Below are 18,769 nucleotides of genomic sequence, written 5' to 3'. Positions count from 1 at the left end.
AAATTGTACAGAAATTCGGCCCTCTTGCCTGTACAATCAGCCTCAATTAGACGAAAATAAGTTTGTAAGTTTGGTAAGAAGATCCTCGAGCTGATACTAACAAACTCACTCAACAATTCCCATTTACCAGGAGGTAATAAACAGTAATGAATTTTCTAAGGCTTAAAACAACAAAAACCGAAAGGAGAGTTTTTATACTTTCTTCTCTTATATACAAAGAGCCCGACAGTCCAAATAATCGATTTAAAGAATTCCAGAGCAGAAGGATCACTTAAAGACCATTAAGTACAGCCTTATTGTGTTTACAGATTAGTAAACTGAGGCTTAGAAAAGGTAAGTGCCTGACCCACGGCCACGAAGCTGGCTTGTGTCTGGAGTGTCTTCCCATGTGAAGACAGTGAACACAGGGCACCTTGGTCTCCCTGAGATAATCCTTCCAGGGAAAGGTGTGGCCTTACCTGCAACTGAGTTGGGCCGTGGCATTATTAGTGAGCTGGAGCCCTGAGAATAAGGGACTGGACCATCTCCAGCTGAGGATTCTGCTTTGGGCAGCGTGCTCTCTGCTGACCCGGTGGTCTCCTCTTCTGCCACTGGGGAGCAGTTATCTGCCCTGCGGTCATGAAGCACTCCCTTCTGAACCCCTAATCTTAGGCTTCCATCTTTATTCCATTCCAAACTGGAGCCACTCCGGTCATCATTTTCGGATGAACTTGTAATTGTGGCTGAAATGAAAGACCAAAATACTTTGAAGGAGGCCAGGCACAGCTGGGGCTGAAGAGTTAAAACATGCACACTGCCCTCCCCAGGATCAATGGAAAGTTTTCCAGTCCACACAGATTTTTATCAAAGTATGTTCCATACAATGTATTTTGGTAAATTAGAAGAATGTGGCTTACCAGGGGAAATAAGCTGCTAAATCACTCTACAGAGAAGAGGAGTAAGGGAGAAACTCTGATAGGAAGATAATGAAAAAAATTGTCTAAAAAGTATCAGAGTTAAGAGTAAAATTATGTAACTTGGAGATAATGTATCCTCTTTTTAACAAAGATTACTCACAAAAGAATTCATGTCTCATTAAATTCCTTTGAACCTTTAAATATACTTTCCAAATTAATAACATTTGTTGGGGGTCGGGGAGCGGGAACAAACAACAGAATGGTTAATGCAGAAACGGTGCAGGAGAAAATCTTTAGAAACAAAAATACAATTATGAAGTCAAACAGAGAATTTGACCCTTAAAGCTTATAACATCTATTCAAGATGGTCCAGAGAGACTGACTTATTATTTCCTCAGCAACACGAAATGGAAAACCTTCCCATATCCAGCGCAGGTGAAGCACCAGCAGGAGAAGGTATACTATGACTGCAGGATTCACATTTAATCTCCAAGAAAGAAAACCAGCACAGAAAAAAGGTACAAAAAACCTTTTGTAAACATCTTGGCAAAAGAGCAGAAAGAACATGGTCAAAGAGTGAAGCAATACTTACCCTACATAGCTTCTACAAACAGTCACTTCTAATTTAAAGATGCTGAGCCATACGGGATCCCCTTGCAACCACAGGTCATCATCACCTGGGCCACTCATACCGCCCCACTGTTAGAACTAACGCTGGCTGCGTCCTTGAGAACAGGGGCCATGTCCACTGATGCCTCTTTCCCTGTCTGGATTCCAGTCACCTAGGCCCTCAACTCCAAGCCTGTTAAATGGGAGTGCACAGGGCCAAAGTGCATTCAGAACCCAGCTCCTGGATCAGGCTGCTTTAGCCACACACCAAGATGATACACACTGTATCAGTAGGCTGGTAAATTAGCTCAGGGTCAGTTATTTAGGATCAAAGGGTCTGAAGGGTTTAGCTTTGTTTATATTCTTTACGGTTTAGAAGTAAAGACGAAACTATTTCCTTGCAGTGGCCACAGGACATCCTGTCACAATTCTGACTGTCTTTACTGCTCCTGCTGCTGCAGCCTGGACTTATCACCCTCTCTGGTTGCCTGTTTAAAAAAATCCCACATAAATGCTGAAGCCTTCCCTAGAGTATCCATGGCGATCTTTTCCTTTTCTGAATAGCACAGCACAGCACATAGTAAGTGCTCAATAAATGCTTGCTAATTGAATGAATGAGCAAATGAATAAACTTCAATTCCATTTGTGGTCAGAGACACTACACTTAATCTCACTTACCAGAGTTCAGGATCTGATTTTGGGTGCCCATCGTTATGATTCCCAGCATTTGCCAGTGTTCCATCAGCAGTATTAAACCATACCTCCACCTCTTTGGAATCAATCACAGCCTTCCTTGTGTTTTTAAATAGACCATTTATATGAACATAGGCATAGCAAGTATGACTCTTTCCATCGTAAAAATGCCAATGGTGGTGTTGACAGCAGAAGCTAGCATTTACTGAAGGTTTGCTATATGCTAGAAGTGTGCTAATGTTTTTCAGGAGTGGTCTAATTTATTGATAAGATTATTGCTTATTAATGGTAATTATTAATGGTAATCCTGTTAATAAGCTTGAAGCATAAAAATGTGGGCCATCCCATAACACAGATTGTGGTGTTACAAACCTTCACATTTAAATCCAGCATTTGCAACTCAAAATGCTTTTCTCAGACATATTGTAATAAGTTAGGTTCACAGGCTACTCCAACATCCAAGTGACAGGAAGAGTTCCAGGCTAGGGAGATAGGGGATTTGTTTGGTTTTATTTTTGTGGCTGTTACATTGGAGAGCATGTATTTGTAAATTGAAAAATTAAACCAAAAGTCAAAGTGCTCTCCCTAAGTGCCAAGCACTTCTGAATCAAACCCCAAAGATCTGAGTCCTAACTAGGACCTCAAGCAGGGGAAATAAGGACTTAGCTCACTTCCTGTTACAAGTGACAGCACTGCAATCAGGACCTCAGGGACCCATGGAGCAGCTGAGGACGGCTGGGAAGGCCAGGTCTGAGTTCCTGATGGCAGGACAGGTGGAAGGTGTGGCTCTCACTGGCAGACATGTGCCCTACACTGTGCCCAGCATCTCATGGTAGGCGGGAGAGAGGAGGCAGAGGGGCAACACTCAGGTCCTGGCAGGGAGAGGAAGGAAAAGGGGTGGGGGAGGAAGGGCTCAGCTGCAGGAGCAGTCACTGCGAAGAGAAGTCCCAGATGGGGTAACCATTTAGAAATGAACATATTGTAAGGTCAGTGTTTATATGAAGAAGACTAGTGAGGAAGAAGAGGCAGCCCTTCTGCTGCCCTCACAAAGTTCCTGTGAGAGAGGCATTCCACGGTCCACATGTCCCAGGGTTCTCAGAGGGAGGGAGGCTGGGAAATCTGAAGCCACTCCACGAACACTCCTTCCTGGGATTCAATAGCAGATGTAGCCTACACAGGTGGAAGCCCAGACACTCTCATCTTGGCTCAGCTCCATCTGAGCCCTGAAGCAGATCCAGCTGAGCAGATGAAGGCCAAATCAGTCTGGCTTCCCTGCACAACCTAAGAACACCACCAAACATGGCAGCCCCGGAGTCCCCAAGACGAGAAAGCTGGTTCTTCCAATAAAAGACATCTTTCTTTCTTCCAAGCTTACAGAAATTCAAACACCTAATCAGGTTAACCCAGTCAATCACTCTCAAGAATGCTATGGGTACACGTACACATCAAGGGCAGCATCTTAACTGTGATGACTTAAAAAAAAAAAAATCTCTAAAAAGTGCTATTTGACATTTCCCAGAGACTGGCTAATGTTTATAGTTGCTTAATAATTTAAAAATTCTAGCATTTTGTTCTTTGGACTAGTATAGATGGCAGCTTTTGTCAATTACAGCTTGCTATCATCACCCAAACTGGGTCTCAGCCACCCTCGTGACACAGAGCATTCTGAAACTGAGCGATTTATCAGGCCTTAAATTTTATAAAGCCGTGAGGTTAGGCTGTGCCTCACAATTTAGTGTTACATTCCGTTTAGTCTCAAGGACAGTGTCTTATCTTCCTTTGTACTAGTGTACAGGGGTAGAATACTTCCAAAACACTTTTTTTTTTTTTTAATAATATGGGATTTCACTATGCTGCCCAGGCTGGTCTCAAACTCCTGGCCTCAATCAGTCCTCCCGCATCAGCCTCCCAAGTAGCTGGGACTACAGGCACACATCATTGCACCTGGCTCACTTTCTTAATATAACAGGGCGTATACCTGATCATATCCCATGAGAGGAGGCAGATAGGCTGAGAACCATCAACCCCACCTTATAGAGATAAAAGGCTCCAGAGAACCTGATCTTTCTCTCTCTCTCTTTCTCTCTCTCACACACACACACACACGTATGTGTATGCACAATTAGTGGTATAGCTAATACCAATTCTTCTGATTATACATACAGCGTATTTTTAAAACACCATTTGCTTGCATGGTGCTCAATACATAAAAGGAGTTAATTATCTGTGGCTAAAAGTTCATGAAGTCTGCCTTGTTAAAAAGTCATCCACTCAGTCATCAAATGCTTTGCTCTGCAAGGCTCTGAAATACGACTGCACTCTTTCTTCACCTTCCCAAAGTTGTTTTTTTTTTTTTTTTTTTTTTTTTGAGACAGGGTCTCACTCTCTTGCCCAGGCTGGAGTGCAGTGGTGCTATCTCGGCTCACTGCAGCCTCGAACTTCCAAGGCTCAAGCGATCCTCCCACCTCAGCCCCCTAAGTAGCTGGGACTACAGGTACCACACCTTGCTAATTTTTTATATTTTTGTAGAGACAGGGTGTCGCCATGTTGCCCACACTGGTCTCGAACTCCTGAGCTCAAGCAATCCACCCACCTTGGCCTCCTAAAGTGCTAGGATCCAACTTTACCCCTTGCCTTTTGAAGGTTCTATGTTGAATGGACACTTAAAATAGAATCAGCAAAAGAAAAATAAAATCAGTGTCGGTCCAGGGCCCTATAGGTAGTTTGGTGGGATCCAAATCAAGTTATAGGCTTAAATGAACATCAAGAAGAAAGCTAACTGTAACCTGACTACAGCATTAGCCCAGAATTGTTCAGGAACTAAGGACCAGAGATACCAAACATCTGCCACAAACAATTCATCAGAACCTTCTCTTTGAGCTACAGAGAAGAAAAGGGTGAAAAGAGCAAGGGGCTTGCTGCAACCTTGGCTTCTCCCCTCTAGGGGGTCCACAAGGAGGTATGCGTCTCCAGACCCGGTACCATTTTGGGCAATGGACATTTTTGTCTTTATAAACACCACCTTCCACATGTGTTTTCTCTCTTTCTGCTAGCTATCAGGAAACTTAGGAGTAAAGCTTTCTGCCCACTTATAAGAAGAATACAGTCTTATGAATGTGACTCCTCAATGCATCTTTTCTCTTGCCCTATTTCATACTTTCCCCAACTCATACCTTCATGGAAAAGGAAAAATCTTGGTTTATTACATGTCTGTTTTGAGCATTTCAAATTCACTGGTGAGGAATTAAGTAATGATCCTTAAGAAATCACAACAGTGGCTAAGATGAATATTGGAATACTGTTTACTATATGCCAGGCTTCATTCTAAGTTCTTTTTGCACTTCAACTCACTGACTCTCATTAACAGCCCTATGGACAGGAAAGCCCCAGAATGCCCTAAGTCCCACTCTATCCTAGAATGGGGCTTTACATGGTTTTTTTGTTTCGAGACAGGGTCTCGCTCTGTTGCCCAGGCTGGAGTACAGTGGTGCAATGACAGCTCACGCAGCCTCGACCTCACGGGCTCAAACGATCTTCCCACCTCAGCCTCCTGAGTAGCTGGGACCACAGGCATGCACCACCAGCACCCCTGGCTCATTTTTAAATTTTTTTGTAGAAACAAAATCTCCCTATGTTGCCCAGGCTGGTTTTGAACTAATGGGCTCAAGCGATCCTCCCACCTCAGCCTCACATGGTGATGGGATGACAGGCGTGACCCACCATGCCCGGCCTCTCTACACTGCTCTGATCATACCATACTATTAAGACAAGACTTGGCATACATCCCAAATACATGTACTATAAATTATGTACGTATACTATTATAATAGAAAATACGAATTTTGAGAGGACTCTCTGAAGAGAGTGATTTGTCCTTCCCTGGGTTGCAGAGAAAATTAGACATAAGGGCATATGTCAAGTGCCTCAGGCATCATGAATGCTCAGGAATGTTTTCCTCCCCACACAACTGAAGAAAAATAAAGTAGCACTTAAAAAGCAAACATTTTTTAACCTCTGTATTTAGCTTAGTGGTTGACAGGAAGAATTTAAAGTTAAAACACTGGACCAATGAATTAAGGATCAAACAAGAAAGGAACATAATGGCCGCTCATAAAAGTGGATGAAAGGAAGAAGTGAATAGAAAAGGAAAAGCCCACTACTGTAGCGAGACTGCCTCCTGTGACTAAGAACTTTCCAAATTAGGTTTCACTGCTGCAGAGGAAGTCCGATCAGGAAAAGATCAGAGACAAGTCAAGGCAACGAGCGCAGAAGTCTATAGGCCTCTTGGCTGACAGGTGGCGTCCCTCTCTTGTGCACCCACACCTCACGCCCAGCAGGCATTCAAGCCGCCAGGCCACATTTTGGATTTTCCCAAGTGTGTAAGGGAAAGCCTGCACGATGAAACTGGCCTGCCTTAAACCTTTCTGGCCAGACATGCCAGACTGTACTTTTATTTCCACCCCTACCTAGGCCCGGCCACCTGCAAACTAACCAACCACAGAGAACAAAGTCCCTGGTTCACCTGCGGCCACAGCTTTTAACCTGAGGGGTCTAGTGAAGGCACTTAAGCCACCTTGCCTGGAATGCCAACAGAATGTCCCAGGTGGGACCCCCGCCCCAACCCTGCACGGTAACCTTCAGCTTCAGGAGACTTCTGGCTTCTCCTTCTGCAACTGCCCAGCCCCATCCAATGTGCCACAGGGCCCTGCTCCCTCTCTGGCCTTGCTCTGGGAGCCCTGTATGCTGGCTTGTGACAGCCAGATCTCTGTACGAAATTTCTAGCTCGGTGCTCACCTGTGTTGCACAAGGCATGCTCTGCTATGACATGCAGCAAGGCCAGGGGCGCGAGCTGCACATTCCCAGCCACATTCATCAGGCTCTTCAACTAAGGAAACACCTAAAGGAATGGCTGGGAGCAGGTGGTGCTGGGCGGGGAGGATGGGACCCACCACACTGCCCAACTGAGAAGAAGTCTCCAGAGACAAGTCTAAGGACTTAAATAACATGACATTTTCCAGAAAAAGCACAGTGTTTTGGTAAAGCCTCACATAACCTGTGCACAGACACTGGAGCTTCTCACACAGTCTAATGACCCTTTTCCAGACTTTGGAAAAGAGTTCGATTAGTGGTATCATTATGCACCCACAGCATACATCTTCCGTCAGAGGTATCAATCACTGTCATGTCTTAAATTCTTCTCAGTAATTTACAACTTGCTCAGACTCTCCACAGAACAGAAGACCATTTTGTAGTCCCACAAGTGGACAAGTTTTGAAAATAGATGCTGTGCCTTATCTTTATTGTCCCAGTACTGAACATGCTTGCTCCTGGTACACAGTAGGTGCCAATAAATGCTTGCTACACCAATAGAACAGCCTGAAGAATCCAACTACAGTCTGAATAAAAGTACAGCAGGCTCTTTGCTGACTCAAATCATTGCCAAGAATTTCTTTCCCACATTAAGCATATTACCAAATTATATACATAAAGAAAAATTCTTCTCTTCACCCAAGAGATTTAAAAAAAAAAAGGCTTCTATAATTAAGGATGATTTTAAAAATTGCAGGCAATGTAGCAAAATGAATATTAACCCAGACTTGAAACAGTCTAAATAGTTATTACCAAATCAATTTCAAAGCATTTCAATTTAGTAGTGAGCAGGGCGATACAGGTGGCAACAAAGCAGTATTAGCATAAAATCAAAAGGGCAGGATTTACAACAAGTAAAAAAGGAAAATAAAGTACAATTAATTCATCTTTGTGTGCCTCTGCATCTGATTATCTCCCTTGGGGCACAAAGTCCAGGAAATAAAAGGTCTAAAGCTACCTCTGGAATCACTTTCATTTTATAAGCCTAGCAGGAGGTAGGAGACAGTCAAAGGAAGATAAAAGTCAGCCCATGATAATTTTTTTTAAACATCCTAAGCAACTAGGCAGAAAAATAAATATTATCAAACTCTAGCAAGATACTCTAGCAGGATACTAACCAGGTGTCTAATATTTTACTGCAAGCTACTTCTGCAGAAGTGTTTCTACGAAGGTATTCCCCTGTCTAAATGCATACCTGCCTCTCTGCTTCAAACTGAGCAAGAAGAAGACAAATGTAAGCATGAGGAAAGCAAAGGAAAGGCGTTCAGAAGAGCTTGAATTCTGAGCACTTAATCACCCAGAAAGCCACCTAGCCAGGTGGAATGTGGCGGCTCATGCCTGCCAGCTCAGGTGCTGAGAGCTGGGCAGGTAGATGACATACCTGCTCTGTGTGGCAGACACACCCAGCTGGAGAGAGGCAGCCACTGTTCCCTCAGGGTCCCCTCCCTTCATGGAACTGTCCTAGCACCGTTTCTCCAAAGGAGGCCGATTCAGGACACTACAAAAATACTCCAGAGATTACACATCTCAACAGGTAAAGAAAGGCAGATTAAAAAGACGAATGGAGAGAGTGACTGACTTAACGGCCCCTCCCTCAGCCAGAATAAGTCCTTCCCCTCTGCACATCTATCATTAATGGATAGGAAGGATTTCTTTTTATTTTGATAGGAAAGCTGGGTTTTCTTTGTTTCTTCTCATCCAGGCTCTATCCTCTTTCTTCCTAAATGCAGAAATAGCCTATTTTCTTGAACTAATATACACACTTAAAATTTTATCACGATATGTACATAAACAAAAATTAAATTTATCTCAAAGCGCTTTAAAACACATTTTCAGTGATGCTTTGTTTGAAAATCAGATTGGTTTTCACACATTCTAATGAAAACATACTTTATATTTCTTTCTAAACTGGGATTAATACAGCTTACAATTTCCATTTGTAACAGGTGGAAGCAAGCCATATTCAAAGGAATGTCACTAAGAAAAAATGTTTTCTCAGACAAGGAGGAAACACCTTTAAAAGCATACTCTGTAAAGTTTTTCTTTTCACAGTAAGTAACTGAAAGCTATTTTATGGTGATTGGGTACAGTTGGGTTTCACCTTGAGAAGATTTTCACATTGCAAATTTGAAAATCAGACACCAACTTCTAGGTAATGCCAATGATTTTAACATGAAAAGAGTAAAGAAGTTCACTTAAAAAAATAAAAAAGATAATCATAGGGAATTCAGTTAATCCCATTCAGCTTAGACAGTATTTCTACATGACAGAATTATTATACTTCTAAAGACATTTATGTCAGAAGAACTTGGACCTCCTGAAAGAGGATAAAGCAGGACTCCCCTCTGGATAACATAATACAGTTGAAACAAGGGGCAGGAGGGGTTTACTAAGCCCTGGCCTCCAGAGAGGAAGACTGGAGTAGGCCCAGTAAATTCTTCTACTGGTTACTAGCCTGCGCTTTCTCCTCCTAAGCAGCGGAAACAGAACACAGGCAGGGCACCCTGTGGCAGTCCTGATGAAAACACATACTTTATATTTCTTTCTAAACTGGGTGCCTGGGCTTGTGGGAACACAAGCTTCCGGTCCCTGCATCTGCTGGACAAAAATATTTAGATTAAATATAACCAACATGATGCGAATCAGCTTAAAGAGTAAAGAAAGGTCCAGGAATTTTAAAGGATGGTTTAGCACTGTCTGAAATTTCCCCAAACTGCTCTGAATAAACCATGCGAATACTGTACGTGGAACCCTGCTTTGAGCCCACAGCTGCCCAAAGCTTGCAAGGCCTCGGCAGCTGTGTGCACTTTGTAACAGTCCACCCCCAAAGCCTCTGCCATTCCAAACCCAGCTCTACTGGCTGACAAATATTAAACTACTTAAAATGGAAAATTAAATGGAAAGCCTCTTCCTGCCTTCTCCAGGCCCTGTGTAATTGGGAGCATGGGTCCTCACCAGCCTGTTTTACAAGCCACTGTTAGGTCTTCCAAAGCAGGAAGCCAAGGTATCTCATCTTCATCTCCGCCCAACTAGGGTCATGGTGCTCTTGAATACTTTACTCTGTGAAACACTTACAATGCCCAAAAGCTGCCATTCCCAGGCTACACCTTATAAAAACAGGCATGCTCTTCAGATGGAAAAAGGCACACCCCTACTCCAGCAATCACAGAACCACAACTGAGTCATAGATAACCTGCTCTGTGAAGAGGCAGTGGAACCTGCACACCCTGTATTGATTTAAGAGGAAGCTCTTCCCCTTTCTGTCCCCACCACTCCTGCCTCTTCAAAGACCTGTGGCTACAGTCTGCCTGGAGAGGAAATTCTTGCATCTTTTCCTTCTCCTCCCTACCACACCTCCAGCGTGTCCCTTGGCAACAGGTTCTAATTCTGCATGTCACGGAAGGAGAGAGAACAGAGGAATGCTGTCAACAGCAGTGCCTCCCTCTAATCCCTCTATAGCTCTTGCAACCTGCAGGAAAACACTGGGAGGCATGGTCTCCAGAGCTGGGGTCTTCTGGATGAGAAGGACTTACCAGCCACTTCCTAATTCCTTCTGCTTTCACCTACAGTTGCCACTTTTCATGCTCAGCCGAGTTATGGGAACATGTTGGCTTGAGCAGAGGAAAAACACAGCTTCAATGTCATGAAATGTGCTACTCTGTCATCATGGCAGAGGTTACAACACAGACATTGAAAGGTTTGACAAAGCCCATGTGGAATGGGGATCCTGCATAGCTTCTTTATAAACTGAACGTTCCCTCTCCCGATGCAACTCGACACTGGCAACACTTCTCTTTCCTTAATTTCTCATTTCCAGCACCATGCTAGGAACCTAGTAGATAGCTGGATTAATGAGACCCCTGTTTACATCTGGAGAGAAAATTAAATAACAAAACAAGAACAAATACACTGAAGGGGAATATTGAGACACTATGGGGAACATATAAGAGGGGTCTAATCAGTCAGCTACTGGGTAGGGCTGTATGAGATTAAGTATTAAGAACCTCCTGCAGTTTAATCTTTCATTGACAACACAAAAAACCAAACCAGCACCATTTCTTTCCTCTGCTTAGAATACCTTAAAAATTGTGGCACTGTATCTCAATGAGAGAGAAAGAGAAATAAATGAATGGGTGGCTCTCAGTTATTAAAAGTTTGGGCCGGGCACAGTGGCTCATGCCTGTAATCACAGTACTTTGGGAGGCCAAGGTGGGAGGAATGCTTGAGGCCACAAATTTGAGACCAGCCTGGGTAACATAGTGAAATATGTTAAAAAATTTTTTAATGAGCTAAGTGTGGTGGCACATGCCTGTAGTCCCAACTACCCGGGAGCCTGAGGTGGGAGGATTGCATTAGCCCAGAAGTTTGGCTGCAGTGAGCTACAATTGCACCACTGCACTCCAGCCTGGGCAACAGAGCAAAACCCTGTCTCAAGAAAAGTTTGTAACTGTCAAAGCAAAAAAAAAAAAAAAAAAAAAAAAAATTTGGTTATAATCAAAGGCATGTAATGCCAATGGCCAGGATGTTCAAAAGAAAAAGCCTGTCAAAACAGTGCTGCACTGGCCACATCCTTGAAGATAAACTATCTGCAGGAGACAAAATTTCAGAAGAACTGAGAATACCGTGAAGAAAGTCATCTGCTTATCTCAGAATAAATACCAAAGATCCATCTATGGTGGACAGCTCAGAAGAGATAGGGCATAAGAACAGAAGTAACGCTGGGAAAAATTAGCTGAACTAGACTAAACAGCAGCTGGGGAAGCAGGGTAAGATGAGAATGGGGAATTAGCAGAACAAGCTCACTGGAAGGCCTTCAAACTGAGTGAAAAGAATATAAATTTGCTACACAAAACTGAGCCCACCATTTATATGAAATGTCCAGAATAAGCTACAGAGACAGAAAGATTAATAGATTACTGGTTGACTAGGACTGGGGAGCCTGGAGTAGGAAATAGAGTGTGCCTTCTAATGGTCACAGGGTTTCTTTTGGGGATAATGAAAATGTTCTAAAATCAGATAGTGGTGATAGTTGCACAACTTTTTAAATATACTAAAAACTGTCAAATGGTTCAAATGAGTGAATACTATGGTATGTGGATTTCATCTTAACAAAGAATGAAGGCAAAATAAAACAAAAATCCAGTAAAGATTCTGATTCAATTGAAAATTATGGCAAGAAGCCGCCTTCCTTAAGCTGAGGGGCCCCTCTAGAAGCTATAGTGAGGTCTACACTAAAGAGCCCACAACCCGATCCCAGGAATCTCACAGACCTTCTGGGGCAATCTCCAAAGTGCAAACTGGATGAACCTGCTGCCTGGTTTTCCAAATTACACTTGAAATAAACTGCAGGTGACTAAAGAAAATAAGGAGCTCAAAGGTCATTCATTCCATTTGATTACATATTAATGTGGAAATGGCATTCAGTCCACAATAAAGCATAAACTATCCCTCAAAGACACGTACATAACTCAGCAAAAGGGGAGTTAAATCTTTCAGAAGAGCTCTGCGTGAAACTGCAATATAATCTTGGAACAGAGGAAGGTGTGAACAATCCCCTCCAGGGGTCCCACCCATCTGTTACCCGAAAGGCACCAAGCTGGAGACCTGAGTCACACAGACACTGGAGCCCAGCTGCAGAAACATAAATGCAGTCTGTCTGGGATGGCATATAAAAATAAAGACTCTTAAATTCCATGGATGATTCTAATACAAACCTGGGACTGAAAACTACTGGATTAATCAAAATCCTTAATTTTCTAGAGAAAGAAAGTGTGCAAAAAGGTAAATTCAATGTTGCTCAAGTCACCGGGCAAATCGGCCTAAGAGTCAGGACTGGAACCCAAGTCTCCTGACTTCAGGACAACCACACTTATTACGTGGGTGTAGGGGCTCAGGGAGGTCATCCTTAGAAAATTCTGGCCTCAAAACGCAGTCAGATCCCATGATAAGAAACCCTAGAAAACATACGCCTGAGCTATCATCAGGAAAATAAGTGACCTTGAGATTGGGATAAGATGGCGTCTTAATATGCAGGAATTTCATTGCTCTGCTGTGTGCCCCAGTGGGACCTGATGCCCAACAAATGAAACTGAATATAGAAGAGCAATGATTTTTGTTTCACAGGCCAGATCTGATCTGGAATTCCTTTTTTTTTTTTTTTTTTAACAAATAAGCTGACTGTTACAAAGTAAACATCAAGAAGTGTAAAAGCCAATGCTCCACTCTCTCAGCTACACATGGAGTCAGTGCTGCCTGCAAAGAACAGAGCAGGCGCTGGCAGACTGACCTTCACAGACCATGCTAAAACCCTCTGAGGAAGTGCCTGGTGAATGCTCTGGTTGATGAGCTTCGAGCCATTATGTTACCGAGCAGTGTGCTTCTTACCTATAATTCCACTGTCCTTGCTTTCCAGGGTGGAACTAGGGCTGCTAATGGTCTCACAGGGACTTTTGTTGGCTGCCGTCTTGCTGACACAGCTATTCAAGGTTGAGCAGGGGCTATCGGTGCTAGGAGATGCGGTGCTGCTTGTTAGTGTGGAGCAAGGACTGATGCCTTGACTCAGAGCTGTGCACTGCAAGACGAATGGAAGGAGGAGTTAGCACGGCTTACACAGGATGCTTCAACACATGCTTTTGTTTTTGCACTAAAACAATAAAACTAAGAACAGGAAAACGGACGTTTTAAAAAAATCTAAAGAGATGTGTGTATAGATATGGATTCATGGAGCTTTATCTATATAAATGTATATATGGTCTTCCAAATTTTGAGAGAGCAGTATCTTTGTTCTGTTCCCCTCCTTTGTGATTTTCCTTTTTATTAAAAGGTCATTCTTAGCAATAATTTAGTGAGGATGCACATTTGTACAACAGAAATGGCAAACAGGCAGACTTCCTTTCATTTGAAGTCTGCAGAAGACAAATGGGTTATTTGACCTCTGTACGGAAAACCTGGGAACTCTGTTTTTGTAATGTTTCACGAACACTGCAACCTGATTCAATTCCTCAAGATTTATGGGCTCTGCAATCAGGGGAAGGAGACTGGTGACCACTGCAGTCTCAAACAATGCATGACACCCTCCCTTGCAGTGCAGAGACCTTCACCAGGGTAGAAGCTCCATCCTGCATTGCTATTCAGATGCACACATCACATCTGGGAGGTGGCAGGGTGCATGCTGCTGCTCCCTTGGAGGGGAAGTGCTTTCCTGATAGATGGACCATTTGATCTCATCTTATTTTGTCTCTGCCTCATCTCCTATAAATCTTTTCCTCACCCCACTGACCCTCCAAAATCTCAACAGCTAAAAAAGCACAGGAAAGCGTATACCAAAGCAACCAGATGAGAAGAACGGTGCTATAAAGGTAAAAGTACTGGTAGCATTATGAAGGCATTCTTTTAGCCTCTTTAATTCATGTAGCCATTATTCTCTGGGTGGTGACTAGAAGGTTAATGTGGACATTTTCTTACGTTCTGCTTCTTTCTGCTTTTTCCCACCTCCCCACTGCAAAAACCCAGAACCAAACTGTTGAAATAAATTTCAATACACAACAGCCCAGAACTCATTTAACTGAACAATGGCTTCCCTGCTCAAGGAAAGGGAGAAGATGGTTATTGCTTCGTTCATCCTCTGAAGAGGTATGCAATGTAGTGTCTTCCTCGGGCATTACCATGGTTTCATTTTTGTCTTCAATGGTTATGTGTGTGGCACTTGGGATCCCTTCTCCCAGTAAAAATCCCAGCCTTGTCAACAGTTCTTGAGCTGCCGGCGAACAGCTCGGTTCATTATCGGCCTTTGCTTCTGGAACAAAGAAAGAAAACAATGAAGATGCCCCTCTGGAGAATTTCAGTATCGCATCTGGATGAGTTCACACTACAGCTGCTTGTCTGGTGATTTTGTGTGTTTCTATAAAATGCGCACAAAGTTGGACAACGCAGCCTGTCCTCTAGCAATACATTCTAATTAAGGGACTGTGACAGGTTAAGGAAACAGTAAAACAAAAACTCCAAGTGCAAAGGGTGAGTGAGAAGAGCCCAGTGTTATCTGACGGCAATTCCTAATTCCGAGTCATGTGAAAACGGGTACTTCAGACAACAGCTTGGGTAAGAAAAGGGCCTATCTTTCATGTTACCCTCACAGAGTGCAGGGTGTCCAAATGCCCACAGGAGGCTGAAATGAAGTAAAACCCTAGTGGCATGCTGGTAGAGACCCAGGCTATTTAGGTGTTGGAGTAAAACTGAAATCCAAGCTCTCATTAAACAAGCCAGGGGAACGACGTGGAAAATTTGGTGGAAAACTTCCTGTGCACATCCCACAGTAGTGAAAGTTAAAACCAGGATTTCGACTTGACGGTCAATCGTGAAGAATCCAAGTTGAAACAAAAAATTTTAAATCACAGTGAAACTTGTCCCAAGAGACAGGACCCAGTACCACTGTTGCCCATGCAAAGATGTAGAAAAATCAAGCTGTATTCTCAGAATGCTGCACAGCAATGCTGGGAAAGCCCACCTTTTCTTGGGTTCTCCCTGAGGTTGGTCATCTGGTTTTTTTGTACTTAAGAGAATTTTATGGTTGGATTTGATTTAAATGTTGAGCTGTAGTTTAACCCTGTACCCAAAAAGCCCAAAGGCACGTAATTATGGCCAATAAATAAAACGACATTCACATCCTTCTAACACTTCTCTCACCTTCTAAAATCAGCATCCATCAGGGGATGAAAAATTTACAAAGCAAGCTGCTTACAAAGTTGTAACTTAACAATAAGTAACCTATGACATAGTCACTCAACATTTTGCTCTTTTTTATTAATTGTCTAGGTAACTGGACTCATATGAACCTACTTTGCTTAGATGTGAAAATCTGCAGATAATGGGTAAAGGTTTTAGGAAAAATAAAATGAGGAAACAACACAGTGATGTTGCCGTTGAGCTACAACAGCACCAACAAAGATCAATGCTCACGTCGCCTTTTGTAAGGAACCACAAAAATCAAAATAAGCAGAGCTTTTGCAAAGGCCATCTGGCTTATTGTCACTCACATATCAGTTTTGCAAGTCATGCACCCAGGATGGCAGCTACAAGGGAAACTATGCTGGCAGCATCTTCAAGAAAGGAAAAGCTTCCCACCCCATGCTTACTGGTAAAAGCTCCTAATGTTTGGAGTAGGAAGAATGGTTTGCCAGCTTGGATGTTTTTTAGCTGCTCTGGAAAACTGCAGGGGTAAGGAAACCAAGGCTTGACTATTCTGGGTTAAAAGAGCCCTGATGCTTCTGGACCATGTGAGCCAAACATGAAGGGGTAGTGGCCCCAAGCCAACACAGGGAAAAGGAGCCACCCCAGGGCGGGTCGACTGCATGCCAAAGCCGCGCTACAGGAGGTCCCTTCCTACCTCAAAGCACATTTTGATTCTCAAGGTAGCTGGGCGTTTGGGAAAGGAGGGCGGGAACCAAACCAGATCAGCAGACAGAGGCACACCCAAGGGGTGAGGCCCTCAGAACAGGATGGCACCGCCCTCCCTCCGCCTCTGCCCCGGGCCCAGGCAGGGCAGCTACTTTATCTCAGGTGGCAGCTGGGCTGGAGGGAGGGAACAGGACGCAGATGGAAAGGGAAGAAGTGGGTGAGGGGGCAGATCTCCGCAGTTTCTCCACTCCACACCCCGCTTCCCTTTCGAAACAATCTCCACACTGCTCCCGATTGTGATTATGCCCCAGAATGTCTAGCTTCTGGTTCAACCTGAAACACTCTGTGTAGAGAGCCAGAAACGACTCCCATTTGGCAGCTGCCGTGGAGGCAGAGAGAGCAGCTGCAGGAGATTGGCTCCACAGAATTCACCTTGACAACAAACAGGGCCATGCCTGCGGCTCACTTGGGACTGGCAGGAGGACCCTGATCCTATGTAGGTCCTATGTGCAGCAGGGGGACCGCAACACCCCAGCACAGTGGCTGCTCCCTCCACACTGTGTCTGCAAACAGATACTCCAGGATCTCAAGTGTTTCATTTTTTTTTTTTAATCCAAAAACAACTTACCATCCAACCCATTTCAGATAAGTTGGGGAGCAGTGGCGATTCCAGCTTTAATGGTTGAGTTGAAAAGGGACACCTAGGCCGGGTGCAGTGGCTCACGCCTGTAATCCCAGCACTTTGGGAGGCTGAGGCGGGTGGATCATCTGAGGTCAGAAGTTTGAGAGCAGACTGGCCAACATGGTGAAACCCCATCTCTATTAAAAATACAAAAATTAGCTGGGCGTAGTGGCAGATGCCTGTAATCCCAGCTACTCGGGAGGCTGAGGCAGGGGAATCACTTGAATCCGGGAGGCAGAGGTTGCAGTGAGCCGAGATTGTGCCACTGCACTCCAGCCTTGGTAACAGAGCAAGATTCTGTCTCCAAAAAAAAAAAAAAAGGAAAGGGACACCCAAATTCATGATCAACTATTCCCTTAACTGCACAACCTGGACTTTGCTGCTACCCAAGTTCTAAACCCTTACCCGGGGTTGGGATGAATGGACAGACGTTATTTTATTTACTTCATGTTTATATCCATTAAGCCACTGCAACTTTATTCTTCCAAAGGCTTCCCACCTGTCTTTTCATATTATTCTGTCTTCTAAAATGTCATCCCAGTGATCATCCCCTTAAAAGGTCCCCTTCAGTCTGAATTCCTTAATCCAATGAAGCTGTCTGAATCTCTCCCTTCCCTAATGCACAGAGCCCTCTCTCACTGAACTTCTCACTCTGGCAGAAGGACCGCCTGGGAGAAGTGTCACTGAGCCATCTTGGGAGTGATGAGTTGCTTAGGAACTCACATGGACACGCTGTGAAATGGAAATACATGTCTACTTGCATAGCTGTTCACTAAATACTGAGATCTGAACAGCCAGATGGTTTTAAGCTAGTTACTACAAAAGCACCTCCAAGTCAAATTCAAACAGACCACTCTAAATAGCAAGTCTATTTTCATTCATGTAGTTAATATTAAATCGCTGATCAATAATGGGTGTACATTACCCAATACCAGTGGGATGAGGGCTGGAGAGAAGACTTCACTTTTCATTTCACAGATTTAAATATCTGACGACTGTATGACGGCTATATTTGGAGATGAGAGAATGCCCTAGGAATCCATTAGGCAAGTGGAGAACAATACTCCCCCCAGCAGCACATTCATGGAACCCTCAGTATTACATAGCGTGAAAGGCTGACTGCATGGAGAAAGGTAAAGGGAAGTTCTTGAATCACTTCTGACTGCCTCTATTCAGCTACTCACCCCCTTGTGGACCACATATGGGGGCACAAATGCTAAGGAGCAGTCCACAAACTGACCAGCTCCCGACTGCCATCATAACTTTAAACCATCAGTGCCCTCTACAATCATCTTCTCATCTTCCGCCACTGTCTGGGAAGCCAGGGTGTTCTCAGTGCTAACCACCGTCCAGACCCTTTTGGGTACTGAACCTCTCTCAACTGCACTTTCTTAGTGAGGGAAGTGGCCATACCCACCTCCTACAGGTTGTGAGGCTCAAAACCAATGTGTATGAGAAACAGCTTATAAACCACAAGATGCTATAGAATTGGTCATTCTCTCTACCAACTTTAACACCAAGAGCCCGCACTTCCTTGCGATTATTTTCTGGTTTCACAAGTTCATATCTATTTTCAAGTGTGCTTGTATGTCTTACATAACTTTCTGTTCATAATTTTTCTGCCTCA

General features: G+C 43.8%; 1 protein-coding gene across 13 annotated transcripts in view; it reads right to left on the bottom strand.

Annotated features, from left to right (window-relative positions):
• TANC1 (tetratricopeptide repeat, ankyrin repeat and coiled-coil containing 1) overlaps positions 1 to 18,769 on the bottom strand; it is a 263,670-nt gene that overhangs the window by 68,621 nt on the left and 176,280 nt on the right. For 9 of the 13 annotated variants that reach the window (XM_019022527.3, XM_031008670.2, XM_063694861.1 and 6 more), the window contains 3 exons: positions 14,732 to 14,862; positions 13,452 to 13,638; positions 459 to 722 (listed from right to left, as the gene is read on the bottom strand). In XM_019022527.3, the coding sequence (XP_018878072.3) occupies positions 459 to 722; positions 13,452 to 13,638; positions 14,732 to 14,862 (582 nt within the window). The remainder of the gene's footprint in view (positions 1 to 458; positions 723 to 13,451; positions 13,639 to 14,731; positions 14,863 to 18,769) is intronic. The other 4 variants (XM_055379017.1, XM_055379019.2, XM_055379020.2 and 1 more) reach the window with 2 other exon arrangements.

The sequence above is a fragment of the Gorilla gorilla genome, chromosome 11 (genome assembly GCF_029281585.2).
Source record: "Gorilla gorilla gorilla isolate KB3781 chromosome 11, NHGRI_mGorGor1-v2.1_pri, whole genome shotgun sequence".
Taxonomy (NCBI): Eukaryota; Metazoa; Chordata; class Mammalia; order Primates; family Hominidae; genus Gorilla; species Gorilla gorilla.
This window is presented reverse-complemented; position numbering and strand designations above follow the sequence as displayed.